This window comes from Schistocerca cancellata, chromosome 1 (genome assembly GCF_023864275.1).
Source record: "Schistocerca cancellata isolate TAMUIC-IGC-003103 chromosome 1, iqSchCanc2.1, whole genome shotgun sequence".
NCBI classification, from domain to species: Eukaryota; Metazoa; Arthropoda; class Insecta; order Orthoptera; family Acrididae; genus Schistocerca; species Schistocerca cancellata.
Genome location: NC_064626.1, coordinates 155,914,630 through 155,930,721, shown reverse-complemented (window position 1 = coordinate 155,930,721; position 16,092 = coordinate 155,914,630). Strand labels below are relative to the sequence as shown.

The 16,092-nt window shown below is 39.7% G+C and overlaps 1 protein-coding gene across 3 annotated transcripts in view; it reads right to left on the bottom strand.

The window, feature by feature from the left end:
• LOC126153681 (parkin coregulated gene protein homolog) overlaps positions 1-16,092 on the bottom strand; it is a 146,540-nt gene that overhangs the window by 118,657 nt on the left and 11,791 nt on the right. For all 3 annotated transcript variants that reach the window (XR_007532077.1, XM_049916089.1, XM_049916097.1), the window contains exon 2: positions 3,207-3,378. Coding sequence is in view for 2 of the 3 variants with exons in the window: in XM_049916089.1 (XP_049772046.1) it covers positions 3,207-3,378 (172 nt within the window). In the remaining variant the exon portion in view is untranslated. The remainder of the gene's footprint in view (positions 1-3,206; positions 3,379-16,092) is intronic.

Genomic DNA, 16,092 nt, shown 5'->3' with positions numbered 1-16,092 from the left:
ACAGCAACAATCTTTATCATCACAGTGATAAATGAATACAAGAAGAATTTGGCAAAAGTAACAATAAATTATTTTAACCTGTTAAGTGGGTATTAAATGTGCACATGCTTCTTCCTTAGTGGGTCATTTGTGTCAGTACACCATGGTGCAGTGGTACTGTGCATTTTTCTCACACACAAAAATTTTCTTCCGTGTTTTCTGTTTTTTTAATTTAAATTGATATTGGGTGGGAATGAATACAACATATATTGCAGAAGTAACAAAAATTTGTTTTCACGATATTACTTAATTACACCAATTACTTTCAAGCAATTAAATACTGTTTTGAAAAACTAGAACTCACAGTGGTCAATTTCCCACTCTACATTTGGCTATACTGAGTGAGGTGGTGCAATGGTTAGCACACTGGACTACCATTCAGGAGAAAGACAGTTCAATTCCCTGCCCAGTCATCCAGATTTAGGTTTTTCCATGTTTTCCTTAAACTGATCCAGGCAAATGCCTGAATGATTCCTTTGAAAAGCACCTGGCTGATTTCTTTCCCAAGTTCTTTTGTAATCCAAGCCTGTGCTCTATCTTGAATGACTGTCAATGGAACATTAAACTCTAATCTTCTTTCTTCTTCCTCCACATGGCTATGAAAATTCAGACAAAAACCCATTGTGTATTTTATATGGAGTCTTTTTTAGACTCTGCTCAAACATGCATTTGGGTCAAGATTTAAGGCTGCCTTTTAATTTGATAGAAGGAAGGGCTGTGATATTTCCAAGCAGGGCATTGACCACCTTCAAAGTAGTTTATGCTATTCTGTGGCTATTTATTTTCTATTTTGATTTTAGCCTGACAGTGTGCAGGTCAAGATAACAGTTTCATTGTTTTAGCAAACAATGCTGCTTTTAATATGAATACATTTGTAAAGGTAAGCACATTCAAGTTAAGAAATAAGTTATGGAGTGACAGTGGCTGTTTTTCTGTTCAGTTTTAGTTAAATGTTTAAAACTGCCTATGTTCTTGCACCAAACATTTCTAACATATAGTTATAATTCAATAGGAAAAATACATCTTAGCACAGTTTTTAATACATACATATCCTTTCAGTGTTTGCAATTTTTGTTCATGGCTGTCTTGCATATTTAAGAATATTAGTAACTGTCATTGTTTGCTTTTATGATTAATTTTAAGAGTACAGTATTTAAATGTGCCATTCTAATGAAAAAATAAATAAATAAGGAAAAGATGTAGTAAAGAACTTCCTAATCGTCACTAAGTCCTGGACGAAAGATAGTCATAGTTCTCAAAAAAGAATTTTTGTCTTACATCATTAAAAATAAAGAGTCAGTGAAAGCTTTTATGTGATTTCATTTCTAAGACAGTTTTCCTCATGATGTATTGTGACAAAGGAAATCATAGGATTGTAATAAATATGAAACAGATTATGAAACATTAGGAATTCCACTGTGAAGGATATTCAGTGATTTACATGTATGTTTCTGTAGGGAAAATAACGTAGTGGCCCAATATTTGGTGACACAGGTGGGCAAACTCTGGAAAAAGACTTTATTGAACTGATAGCATGTTTGCAGTACAAATATACTATGAACTGCCCACGAACATGCTTCTTGCACTCTTCCATTAATACACATTTAAATCATTTCCTTACTTTTGCACAGACTGCAACAATGAGCAGAAGCTCTTTAAGAATGGAGACAATCCAAGTTAGTAAAACACTAGGGAACATATAAATTAGTGTCAGCCACTAGGGAACATATAAATTAGTGTCAGCTGAAAAAAATATCAAGTGGCATAAAAGTAGAACAGAGATACTGTATTCAGATTACAACTTTGGAAACTGTCAACTTACAGTACAGTTGCTTTACATTTGGTGTCTTATGGCTTCCAATTCATATTTATACAGACACCTTTTAAGTCAACACTTTGTACATGAAAGAGTGCTCTTAGCATTCAAAAATTTATGTATGCTCATTCCAACAGTGTTTTTAGGTCAGTTTTACATGACGCAGGTAAGGAAATAGTGATTGAGTAAACATATCAAATTTCTGCATGTTATAGGTAACATGTACAGTGGGACTTGCTTTTTTCATTTTTTTATTTTTAAAAAAGGAAACACAGAATCTTCTGCTCCTGTTTCCTTATTGACCTAAATCCACATTAGAGTCCTAGTTTCAAAAGTTGTAGTTCCATTACATGTTATTTTGTATCTGTCAGTTGAGTTCCAGGTAGTCCTGTTTTAACAAGTCTTGCTCCTTTGTTTCATTTAGTGAGTTGCTGATTTTTTTTAAAAAAAAAAGGGAAAAAAATATACTGAAACACTCTCTGATGTAACCAAATAAAAGAAGTATACAGGTTGATGTCAGAAATGAGCAACTGCAGAATTCTGAATCCCAAGAATTTAGCTTTTAAGACTTACAAATCTGGTATGTTGCAATTAGGTTGGCCAATTCTATCATATTTCTGGGGATCTTCTGTACTATAGTAACTTCTTTGATCCTCCCAGCTCCCTTATTGACTGCCTATTTCTCCAATATATTTTGTCAAAGATCACTGTTGTAAATATTGATCCCATTAAGTGTTACCTATAGTTCAAATTCCATGACTGACAGATCTCAAAAACCTTTTATATAACAACCAATCTACTGTCAGTCAACATACAGTCTCTTTTTCTGTTCATGCTTCTATCGAAAGAAGATGGTTTGGCTCAAGGAAAGGGAGGAGCAGAGAAAGAATGATATAGCCATAGTGTCTAGAGGGGTTATGCGAGTGAGACTGTTTAATCAGTTCTTGGTCAGTACCAGCAACACACAGATGTGTTCACATCTTATGCAGAGCCTCCCAATTTTTTTTATATCTCTACTGTCACCCATTCCAAAAAAATGTGTTGTAGTTGCACAGTGGAAAATTATTGTCACTAAATTTCCCTTGAACCTCCGTTAAAACCACGGTCAGATGTTGGTCATCTCCCTTAAAACCATGATCAATTGTTGGTCGCCCTACATTCTATCCTCTGTTTGTATCCTACTACTCCTTTTCGAACATGACTATTGTCCTGTAATTAAGCTATTTCTGCTGCTACTTCTGGCAAATTTCTGCAACTTCCTAGCCTTATGTTTTGTATACAGATCTTGTGGTGTAGAATAAGTAAACTTCAGCACAGAAACTTGATAAATTAAAAGTGTAATAAGTATTACTTTTGATGGGTATAATAAGCTGTGGTATAACTGGTACAATTTTTGGACCACCATGTTGCATCATGTCTTTTATCCCTTGCTGTGCGAAGAACTTATAAGGATATTCAGTCTCACTTAACCCATCAAAAAATATTGGCAAGTAGTGATGGTAGTCCAGTTTCTCCACTTCCACCTGGAAAAAAAGAAATATAATTACTCAATGTGTTTCCTTTGGGATAGCCACAATGTTATAAGCTGGCAACACATGACTGTATCGATTAAATACTTCCAAAGAACTCAAAAGTTAAGTGCATCCAAAATCCTACTGATATCGGGATTTTGCACAGCCAAATATCAAGCTGATCTCCTTCATGTATAATAACTAATGTTTCATCTAGTTGTTCATTTGTATTACAGCATCAGATATCACAGAAATAGTTAATTTCTCACCAAGAAGTGTACTAATGACTCTGCAGAATTGCTCAGATAGAATATGTCACAGATAATCCCACCCATCTCAGTTACTATTTCTATTTTACTCAAAATATGTGCATGAAAAATCATAGAAACACATCTGACCATGACATTTTCTCTCAGAAGTGAAGGCTGTGGCCCAACGACGTTAATCAAAAATTTATAAAATGACTAGGCTAGCAGCAAAAGTAATTGTGGTTACAATTATATAATGTAATGATACGCAACTACAACATTTTCTGCCCTATTACTGAAGTTTCATCACAGCTGACGACTTTACCAGAACAATTACAACAATCTGTCTCTCAAGAGGCCAAATCAGGGGGGGGGGGGGGGGGGGGGGGGGGGGAGAAAAGAAAAAGAAAAGTCCTGAAAGTTTGGAATGAGGATATAATGAAAGCTGTCAAAGAAAAACAGGATGCATATATAAAATACTTCAGCAACCCCACTACTGAGAACAAACAATACTATAAGGAGAAAAGAAATAACGCTAAATGTGTAGTAAGGAAAGCACATCAGGAACACTGGGGTAGGTTTATTTCTAATATCGGACATGATATCCACAGAAGACAAGAAATGGCATATAAGGTTGTAAAAACTTTAAACACAACAGAAAGAAAGAAGATACACATAACAGGTATTGAACAAGAACAGTGGATAAATCATTACAGCGAGTTGTGGTATGATCATACAGCACAAGAAACTGAAATTGAACAACTAGATGAGAAAGGATTAGATGAAATACAGTCTGACGAATTAACATCTGCACTAACATCACTTAAGAACAGAAAAGCGACAGGAAAAGATGGCATTAATGCTGAATTATTAAAATATGGAGGAATGATACTACACCAATAACTGCTGCATCTCTTCAATGAATGTTGGAAGAAGAACAATATTCTCAAAGACTGGAAAACAGCTCGAGTGATATCAATTTTTTAAAAAAGGAGATAAAAGCCTATGCAGTAATTACAGAGGAATAAGTTTACTGGACTCAGCATACAAGGTGTATGCTAAAATTATAAAATACAAGACTTAAAAACATAGCAGAAGCAGTACGCATGAGGAACAAATGGGTTTTAGGAAAGGACACTCCACAATAGATGCAGTTTTTATTCTACAGCAAATAACAGAAAAACGGAGAGAGCACAATAAAGAAACACATGTTGATTTTATCAACTTTTTTTAAAGCTTTTGAAAATGTCAATAGGCAGAAACTTTGGGAAATAATGACGAATCGCGAAAATCCAAAGCATTTAGTAAATGTGATGAGAAGTTTACATCAAGACACAAATATCAGTCTGGATCTCAATGGTAAAATAACTAATGAGATACCAACTAACAAAGGGCTACGACAAGGCTGCTGCATCTCTCTAACTCTCAACATCTACATTACTGAAATAATACATATATGGAAATCAGAATTTCAGAAAGGCATCTACCTAGACAGGAACATTCTTTTAAATAGTTTACTATATGCTGATGATGCAGTGTTCCTAGCAGACAAGGGAGATGGCTTTTGGAAAGGAATCTACTTGCTAAAACAAATAAATGCAAAATATAACATGAAAACTTCAAAAGAAAAAACTAAGATGATGGCCTTCATGGGGAAAGAACCAATCAGAGCCAAAATAGTGATAGATCAGAAGATTTTAGAGCAAGTAAGCCATTTCAATTACCTCAGATGTGAAATGACATATGGCTACAGCAGAGATATTGAAATTAAGCTTAGTAAATTCAGCTAGGTATGCAGAACAATGAACAGAAACCGAAAGAACAAAGCCAGGAAAGACACACAAATTAAATTTTACAAAACTGTTGCAGTTCCCACACTGCTCTATGGAAGTGAGACCTGGGTGGTTACCCAGAAGCAAGAAGCCAGATTCAGGCACAAGAAATGAAATTCTCGTGGTTTTAAAGGTTGCACAGGAGAAGGCAGGCTAAGAAATCCAGATATTAGAGAAGAACTGCAAATCTTTAGCCTCAACGATAAAATTCGAGCTTACAGAAGAAAGTGGAACAAACATCTACAAAGAATGGAGAGTGAGAGACTTCCCTTAAAGGCAAGAAATTATAAGTGTCATGGGAGAAGAGACAGAGGAAGAGATGGGTACTGTAACAGGCAATTCCTTCCTAATAACTGAAGAGAAGAAGATGATGATGATGAAGAAGCTAATGCTCAGAATATGTTAGCAGCTTTTGCACATTGTGTGCAGCTGAAATTTCTAGTTCATCCTGCATGAATTCGTCCATTGTGTAATAGCATTTCAGTGTCAGTGTCTCATACAGCTTTCTTTTAAGTGGACCTAAATTCATCTGCATTAGCTTGTTCCCTTTTAATTTATTGTAAATTTTCATTCCCATGTACTGAGGTCAATGGGCCTACAGTCTGAGGCAATGGATAAGAAACATAAAATACTCTTAGCTTCTTGTATCATGCGAACAAACAAAATTGTTTCCCCTCAAATAATTATTGTCTGATGTAATAAAAGACAATAATCTCTCACATATATAGGGGTGGCAGAGTTAATATTTTAAGCTTTCTGAATAATAGACAATATGGTTCTCTATGGCTTACAGTGCACATATTTCAAATGATCTTTTTCTGTATCCACTGTACATTTGTTGAGTTACCCTAAAACCATTACCATACCTAAAACCAGATTCAAAGTAGCTTGTATAAGAAATTTTGCCAGTCCTGAAACTGACAAGAAGGCACAGCTCCCCATATTCTCACCAATGAGGTGATCTAAAAAAAAAAAAAAATCCCTAGTATGGGTGATTAATTTCACTGATCTTTGTAGCAACCAAGGCATACCTTGTTATTATCCCTCACTGATTTACTTAACTTATTAACACTCCATTCCTATAAATTTGGATGCGGAGGGAAGAGCTGCAAAATGCATCTGGAAATTGAACACAGGTTGTCTCCTTCCCACTGAGATGCCTTGGTCACTACACCAGTGGCGTTTCTCCTCAGTTGTGTCTACCTTATGGGTACACAAGTGAAAGCTATAACAGTTTCTTTCCTCTATTTCTTGGAAAAGTGAGTTTGCAGATACCTTATTTGATGATGAAAATTGCTGTTTTCAATTAGCTATTGGTCCTGTCTATTTTGATTCAATTATGTCTCATGAAATTTAGAACTGTTTTTCTCAAAACTGGAAGGGAGCTGAGCCTTTCATTTTATGTTGTACAACTGACTTGCTGAATGTTAATCAAATCAGTTGACTGTGTCTGCGGCCTTCCCCTTGCAAAGTGCACAATTTTACATTTCTGAACATTTAAAGCAAATTGCCAGCCTTTGCACCACTTTGAAACCTTACCAAGACCTACTGAATATCTGCACAACTTCGTCCAGACTGTATTTCATTGTAAATAACTGTATCATCTGTGAAAAGTCTGATGTTGCTGTTACTATAAATCAAAAGGTCATTAATAAACGAAACAAATAGCAAGGGAGCCAACACACTTCCCTGGTGCATTACTTCCACATCTGATGGTGACTCTCCATCCAAAATAACATGCTGTGTCCCCCCTACCAAAAAGTCCTCAGTCCAGTCACAAATTTCACTTGGTACCCCATATGATCACACTTTTGATAATACACATAGGTGTGGTACTGAGTCAAATGCTTTTCAGAAATACTGCATCTACCGGACTTCCTCGATCCAAAGCTTTCAGAATGTCACCCAAGAAAAGTGCGAGTTGGGTTTCAAATGACTGATGTTTTGAAAACCATGCTGGCTGGCATGCAGAAGGTCATCATGTTGAAAATACCTCATTACGTTTCAGCTTAGAGTATCTTCTAAGATTCTACAACAAAAGGATGTCAAGGACATTGAATGATAGTTTTGTGCACCACTTCTGCTATCCTTTTTGTAGACAGGCGTGATCTGTGCTTTCTTCCAGCTAATGGGCATTGTTTTTCATTCATGGGAACTACAACGGCTTATAGTAAACAGAAGGGCTAACTCAGTCGAAAATTAAGTACAGAATCTGATAGGGATTTCATCAAGCCATGCAGCTTTGTTCAGTTTTAACAATTCAATGCCACCAACACTAATATCTTTTCATGTATTTACTTACTCTTTGGCACTACAGTCTGTGTTGGGCCTTGGCCTCCCGGACAATTTCCGCCCACCCTTCTCTGCTGGCTGTCTTGGCTCTCCATCTTCTAATGCCCATTCTTCTCAAGTTCTCCTCCACTTTGTCTAGCCATCTGGTCCTTGGTCTGCCCTTTATACAGTGTCCACCTGGTTTTCCTTTGAAAACTCTTTATCGTACTGCTCACCACCATTCTTTCTACATGTCCCAACCTACGTAGTCTATTGCTCTTTAATTCTGTACCAATATCTGGTTTGTTAAACAACTCTCTGATCTCCACATTATTTCTGATAGCCTAAACCCCCTATCATTCACTGGCCCAATGATTTTCCTAAGTATCTTTCTTTCCCATCTCTGCAACAACTCATCATTTTGTGTCATTCTCCAAACCTACAACCCAAACATCAACACAGGTCTCACTGTACGATACACTGTCAGATTCAGATTCCTACTAACAAGGGAACCTCCCCATCACACCTCCCTCAGATTTTGTTATAAGTTGGCACAGTGGATAGGCCTTGAAAAACTGAACACAGATCAATCAAGAAAACAGGAAGAAGTTATGTGGAACTATGAAAAAATAAGCAAAATATACAAACTGAGTAGTCCATGCACAATGCAACATCAAGGAGAATGTGAGCTCAGGAGTGCCGTGGTCCCATGGTTAGCGTGAGCAGCTGTGGAACGAGAGGTCCTTGGGTTCAAGTCTTCCCTCGAGTGAAAAGTTTAATTTTTGTTTTCAGTTTACGTGACAAACTCTAATGTTTTCATCACTTTTTTGGGAGTGATTATCACATCCACAAGAAAACCTAAATCGGGCAAGGTAGAAGAATCCTTTTACCCATTCGCCAAGTGTACAAGTTAGGTGGGTTGACGACATATTCCTGTCATGTGACGCACATGCCGCCACCAGTGTCATATAGAATATATCAGACGTGTTTTCCTGTGGAGGAACCAGTTGACCTATGACCTTGCGATCAAATATTTTCGCTTCCCATTGGAGAGGCACGTCCTTTCGCCTACTAATTGCACGGTTTTGCAGTGCGGTCGCAAAACACAGACACTAAACTTATTACAGTGAACAGAGAGGTCAATGAACGAATGGACAGATCATAACTATGCAAAAATAAAGAAAGTAAACTTTTCACTCCAGGGAAGACTTGAACCAAGGACCTCTCGTTCCGCAGCTGCTCACGCTAACCACAGGACCACAGCGCTCCTGATGTTCTTGATGTTGTCTATCTTGTGCATGGACTACTCAGTTTGTATATTTTGCTTATTTTTTCCATAGTTCCACACAACTTCTTCCTGTTTTCTCGATTGATCTGTGTTCAATTTTTCAAGGCCTATCAACTGTGCCAACTTATAACTAAATCTGAGGGGGGTGTGATGGGGAGGTTCCCTTGTAAGCCTTCTTGCTTTAAATACTTTAATCAGTGTGAAGTAACTCCTGTTACCAGCTGTAATCCTTGTACGTATTTTTTCTCTCGTATCATTATTCTCAGTTACCAGTGACACAAGATATTTAACACTCTCACAGCATTCAAATTCTTTTCCATTCAAAGTCATGCTTCTTTCTCCTTCACTATATCTTTTCCTAGATATTAACAAATACCTGGTCTTTGACTTCATAACTGTCAACCCCCACCTCTGTTCCACATCTAATTTTTCGAGCTTTTCTTCCAGGTCCTGTTTCCTCCTAGATAACAAATCAAAATCATCTCCTTGTGCAAGATCCTGTGACACTGTTAAACAGTGTTCCCCCAGGGTTACTGCTTTGTGTCTTTTGCATTACCCTCTCCAAGGCGACATTAAACATAATAGTTGTTGCAATCCTTGGTTAACTTCAAATGCCTTTGATAAAGCGCCCTCAGCCCTTACTTTACACACTGTTCTTTTCAAAGTCATTTGGACCAGTCTTCTTAGTTTGTTGGCTACCCCTGCATCTTGCATTGCCTTCCAGAGTTGATCCCTTTTGATATTATCATAAGCTTGTTTGAAATCAACAGCTGGTGGACATCGATGTAATACTCACAACATTTTTCAAGGATCTGTCGATGGTAAAAATCTGATCTATGGTGGATCTATTAGTTCTGAAAACCACACTGGTAGTTTCCTAGATACATACGTACTGAGTTGCCCCACCATGATTTATCCTAATACTTTTTATACTATACAGAGCAGTGCAATTACTCTATAATTCTCACAGTCAGCTTTGTCATGTTTCTTATGTATAGGGTAGAGTATAGCTGTGTTCCACTGTTCCAGCATATTTTCTTTCCACCATAATCTCATGCAAAACCCTTATTAGCATTTCTTCACCACATTTTATCGCTTCTGCTACAATGTTGTCTTCTGCTGGAGTTTTACTGTTTTTAAGAATCTTGATACTAGCTTTAACTTCTTCCAGTGTAGGTTCCTTGACAATTCCCTGTACTTATTTCATTCATCTTTTCAGTGGTATGGAGATTAAATTGGGGTAATGCCCCTGTGTTTTCCTTTGTAAAGGAACATTTGAAAATAGAGTTAAGTATTTCTACTTTGGTTTTCTACTCTCATTTTCAGTTCCTGTCTTGCATCATGAATGACTAGATGTTACTTCATGGCGCCACTAACAGCCGTTACGCATGACCAGAATTTATTTGAGTTTCGTGAAAGATATTTTGACAACATTCTGCTACAGCAGTCACTGAAGGCTTCATGCATTTTTCTCCTGCAAAAGGCATTTCATTCAGCACCCCTCTAACTATAGCACTATGTTTTGTTTTATACCTATTATGCAGTAGTCTATGTGTCTTTCAAAGTTTCTTTACAGTGACTGTATGCCACAGAGGATTTCTCCTATCATGAATTGTTCTATTGGGTACACATCTATCTAGTGCATAGTCAGTTATTCTTTTGAACTTGATGATGATGTTTGGTTCGTGGGGCGCTCAACTGCGTGGTTATCAGCGCCCGTACAATTTCCCAACCTTTGCTCAGACCAATTTCGCCACTTTCCTGGATGATGATGAAATGATGAGGACAACACAAACACCCAGTCATCTCGAGGCAGGTGAAAATCCCCGACCCCGCCGGGAATCGAACCCGGGACCCCGTGCTCGGGCTTTTGAACTTAAGCTGTAGTTCCTCTATGTGCTCCTGCCCTGAGCTAAAAGTTTTAAGCTCCTCACTGAGATATGAGACTGGCGATTTTTTGTCTAGTTTCCTGAACAACCAGTAAGCTAATAAGAAAACATGGACTGAAAGTCAATAAAATTTACTATCATAAATTAGATGGTTTTGCAGGAAACAACACAAAAGTGGTGGGGTAGCAATACTTATTAGTGAAAATTTTACATTTAAAAGAATCTCATTTCCTGAACAATACAGCAAAGAAGGAACAAATGGAATGACTGTTGTGGTCCACATAAATGCTTATTCAAGTAGATTAGATAAACATTAAATAACTGGAATGTGCTGCCCACCAAATGCTGATGTGTTACGCTATCTTGATACAGTTAACAGAATCATAAGCAGAAATATACCAATGACCTTAGTATAGTTAAATAGCTAAATACTTAAACAAAATCCTGCTGTTTAACTGACAGACAGATATGTTAAAATCATATAACCTCACAAATATAGAAGCTCTCGCACTAGTGTAACACACTTAAACTCAAGAGCCAGAGAGCAGCTAAAATATGTGAGAAGTGGATTATGAGAAGCACCATCATCAGCAATATCAAAACTAAGCTAACAGAGAGGTGGGACACCATTTACCAAACTAAAGAGTCAGAATGCAAATGGGATGAGTTTTATAGGACTGTGTTGAGGCATTTCAACTACTGTCACCTTTCAAAGAAATATCCAGGGTACTAACAAACTGCCATACTGAACGTATTACTAGACTGAAAAAGGGTCGTGCAAACCTGTCTGATCTCCTGCGTGCCAATGGCCACACAGAGCTGCAACTTCTTAAATGTTACAATATGCAGACACTCTCATTCGAAGTGATCAATGGATCATAATCAAACACCTTGCAGCTCAACTGGACGTCTCTGTTGGTAGTGCTGACATCGTGGTCCACTAGTTGGGGTACTCAAAGGCGTGAGCCTGCCGGGTTCCTCGCTGCCTAACAGATGACTATAAACAACAACAAAGGACTAGCTATGCACAACTGCTTACATGTTATGAGGCTGATCACGACCGTTTTCTGTTGATTATCAGTTGTTGTTTCAACAAGACACTGGCCCTGACATCGACCCATAGAATGGCACCATGTGGGCATACAGAACCCCCAATAAAGTGGCCTAAGGCTGTCACACTGAACAGAGATTGCACTGAAAATAGAGTTTTTGTAGCCAAAGGAGTGGGGAATAATATCATGTATTGGAATCCTAAATAAAACCAATCCACTTTCAGAAAAAGTGTTGCACACTTAATGGCTGCCGCTCGTGTATATGATCTTGACTGCGTACATAAAGAAGCAGAAGTAAACTGCATATGCTTAAGGAAATTTACAATGAAGCCAAAAAAACTATTTAAATCGAACCTTTTACACCTGAGGAAACAGATGAACAAAGGTGTTATAGAGCATGCACCCAACACTGGTAAAGCATTCTGGAGACTAATCAATAAACATAAAACCACCAGCAATGTCCACAGTGAAGCAGTGAGCATTAGGCATGAAGGCCACATACTGAAAGATTCTGTGAAGTGCTCAAATTTGTGAAGTGAATCAAAAGGAGATATTTAACACAATAAAAAAGCTAAAGAACAAGCAACCATCTGGACGGGGTAGTATCTCGAGTGTGGTGTTAAGGAAATGTGTCAATGAAACCACTGAACATTTTACTTACCTTATTGATTGATAGTATCCAACTTAAAAATATATGTAATTCAGGCAGTCTGTAAGAAGAGAAGTAAGGAGGAACTTTAAAATTACAGAACCCTAATCCCCACCTTCAGTAAAATAAGTAAAAAAATTATACTCTTCCCATTCAAAGACTTCTTCTCAAGACACGAAATGCTTACTGAATCAAAACGTGGATTTAGGAAAGACTTAAGCACAGCCACAGCTGTTATCAATTTCCTCCATGAAATATACAGTAATCTAAATTGGGTGTGCATGATGCTGGAATATTTCTAGATCTGAACAAAGCTTCTGATTCAGTAAACCATGGGCTTCTCTCTCTCTCTCTCTCTCTCTCTCTCTCTCTCTCTCTTTAAAGAAAATAAAAAAAAGAAAGAAACTGTGGGCATACTTTACAATGATGCCGGAATGGAACTTCTCACCGTATAACTGATGAACCGAAAAAGTGTACCACCCATATACCGGGTGATCAAAAAGTCAGTATAAATTTGAAAACTTAATAAACCAAGGAATAATGTAGATAGAGACATAAAAATTGACACAAATGCTTGGAATGACATGGGTTTAAAAAAAGAGAGAGAGAGAGAGAGAGAGAGAGAGAGAGAGAGAGAAGTAAGTTCACAAAATGTCTGACAGATGGCGCTGGACAGCTGTGGTGAGAATAATTTCGAAGTTCGAAGCCACAGGTTGTTTAGACAATAGACCCCGTAGTGGCCGACCGAGCACAAGGCGTAATGCTGCTGAGACAGTTAAGGAAGAAATGGAGACTGTAGTGGGTTCGTCTATGGATGGGGAAGTCAGCGCTCGTGCAGTCGCATGTTGCACTGGCATTCCATACACTACTATTTGGTTGGCACTTATGCGTACCCTCCGATGCTATCCGTACAAAATCGATCAGCATCATAAACTGTTACCTGGCGATCTAGAGAAGTGGAGGGAATTTGTGGTGTGGACGTTTCAAAAGATGGCGGAAGATGACGATGGGTTGAGTAACGTGTTGTGGACCGACGAAGCTCATTTCACACTCCGAGGGTCTGTCAACGCGCACAACTGCAGAATTTGGGCTACCGGAAATCCTAGAACTCTCGTGGAAACTCCATTGCAGGACGAGAAAGTCACGGTATAGGTTGGATTTACCACATCTACCATTATCGGGCCTTTTTTCTTTGAGGAAATGCATCATTCTGGTTTTGTAACAGCTACCATGACGGATGAGAGGTACACCGATATGTTACAGAATTGCATCATCCCCAGCATGGCTGATAAACACCTGCTAGAACGTACAGTGTTTATGCAGGTTGGCGCTCCACCCCATATTGCTAGACACATGAAAGATCTCTTGTGCATGTCATTTGGTGATGATCGTGTGCTCAGCCACCACTTTCGTCATTCTTGGCCTCCCAGATCCCCAGACCTCAGTCCGTGCGATTACTGGCTTTGGGGTTACTTGAAGTTGCAAGTGTATCGTGATCGACCGACATCTCTAGGAATGCTGAAAGACAACATCTGACGCCAATGCCTCACCATAACTCCAGATATGCTTTACAGAGCTTCCAGAATGAGATTTTCACTCTGCAGCAGAGTGTGCGCTGATATAAAACTCCCTGGCACATTAAAACTGTGTGCCCAACCGAGACTCGAACTCGGGACCTTTGCCTTTCGCGGGCAAGTGCTCTACCATCCGAGCTACTGAAGCATGACTCACGCCCGGTCCTCACAGCTTTACTTCTGCCAGTATCTCGTCTCCTGCCTACCAAACTTTACAGAAGCTCTCCTGCGAACCTTGCAGGACTATCACTCCTGAAAGAAAGGATACTGCGGAGACATAGCTTAGCCACAGCCTGGGGGATGTTTCCAGAATGAGATTTTCACTCTGCAGCGGAGTGTGCACTGATATGAAACTTCCTGGCAGATTAAAACTGTGTGCCCGATGGAGACTCGAACTCAGGACCTTTGCCTTTCGCGGGCAAATGCTCTACCATCTGAGCTACCGAAGCATGACTCACGCCCAGTCCTCACAGCTTTACTTCTGCCAGTATCTCGTCTCCTGCAGGAGAGCTTCTGTAAAGTTTAGAAGGTAGGAGATGAGATACTGGCAGAAGTAAAGCTGTGAGGACGGGGCATGAGTCGTGCTTGGGTAGCGCAGTCGGTAGAGCACTTGCCCGCGAAAGGCAAAGGTCCCGAGTTCGAGTCTCGGTCCGGCACACAGTTTTAATCTGCCAAGAAGTTTCATGTCAGCGCACACTCCACTGTAGAGTGAAAATTGCATTCTAGAAACAACCCCCAGGCTGTGGCTAAGCCATATCTCCGCAATATGCAGTGTGCTGCCTGCCGCCGTTGGATAAGCAGCTGCAGCAGCAAGTCGTATACTCCTAGCTCACTCATTTGCTACATGGTTTAATTCTTAATTTCTTTGCGTGTTTTTGGTACTTGCATTGTTTAATTCATAAATTTCGGGCATATTATAGTATTTGATAGTTGTAGCATCATGTTTTAGTACCTGAATAGTGTAAAATCGCGTAGTCTCCTTCCGCCGCCGAGCAGTGTGTCAGCAGTGCGCAAGTAGCAGCATTACTGCATTTACTAGGCAATCTTGTATTTTAATAACCGTTTAAATTTTGTGTCAATTTGTTTGCGCTCTCTGTAGATTAGTTCAGACGTTCTTTGCACAACAGTTTTTAGCATGGATAGGGACTGCAACTGCTGTGTTCGGATGCAGGCTGAGTTGGCATCCCTTCGCTCCCAGCTTCAGGCAGTGTTGGCTTCGGTCACACAGCTTGAGGCTGTTGCCAATGGGCATCACTGTGGGGGTCCGGATGGGGGTTTGTCGGGGACGGCCAGCTCGTCCCACGCATCCCCCGATCGAACTACGACTGTGGTTGCCCGGGATACTGCCCGCATTGAGGCTGATCCCTCACCTGTGGTAGAGTGGGAGGTCGTCTCAAGGTGTGGCAGGAGGCGAAAGACATTCCGGAGGGCTGAACGGAAGGCCTCTCCAATTTGTATGACGAACCAGTTTCAGGCTCTGTCTCAGGCTGATACTGATCTTCGGCCTGACATGGCTGCTTGTCCTGTTCCAGAGGTTGCCCCTCAGTCTGCAAGATCCGGGCGGTCGCAGAGGGTGGGCTTACTGGTAGTTGGGAGCTCCAACGTCAGGCACGTAATGGGGCCCCTTAGGGATATGGCAGCGAGAGAGGGGAAGAAAACCAATGTGCACTCCGTGTGCATACCGGGGGGAGTCATTCCAGATGTGGAAAGGGTCCTTCCGGATGCCATGAAGGGTACAGGGTGCACTCATCTGCAGGTGGTCGCCCATGTCGGCACCAATGATGTGTGTCGCTATGGATCGGAGGAAATCCTCTCTGGCTTCCGGCGACTATCTGATTTGGTGAAGACTGCCAGTCTCGCTAGCGGGATGAAAGCAGAGCTCACCATCTGCAGCATCGTCGACAGGACTGACTGCGGACCTTT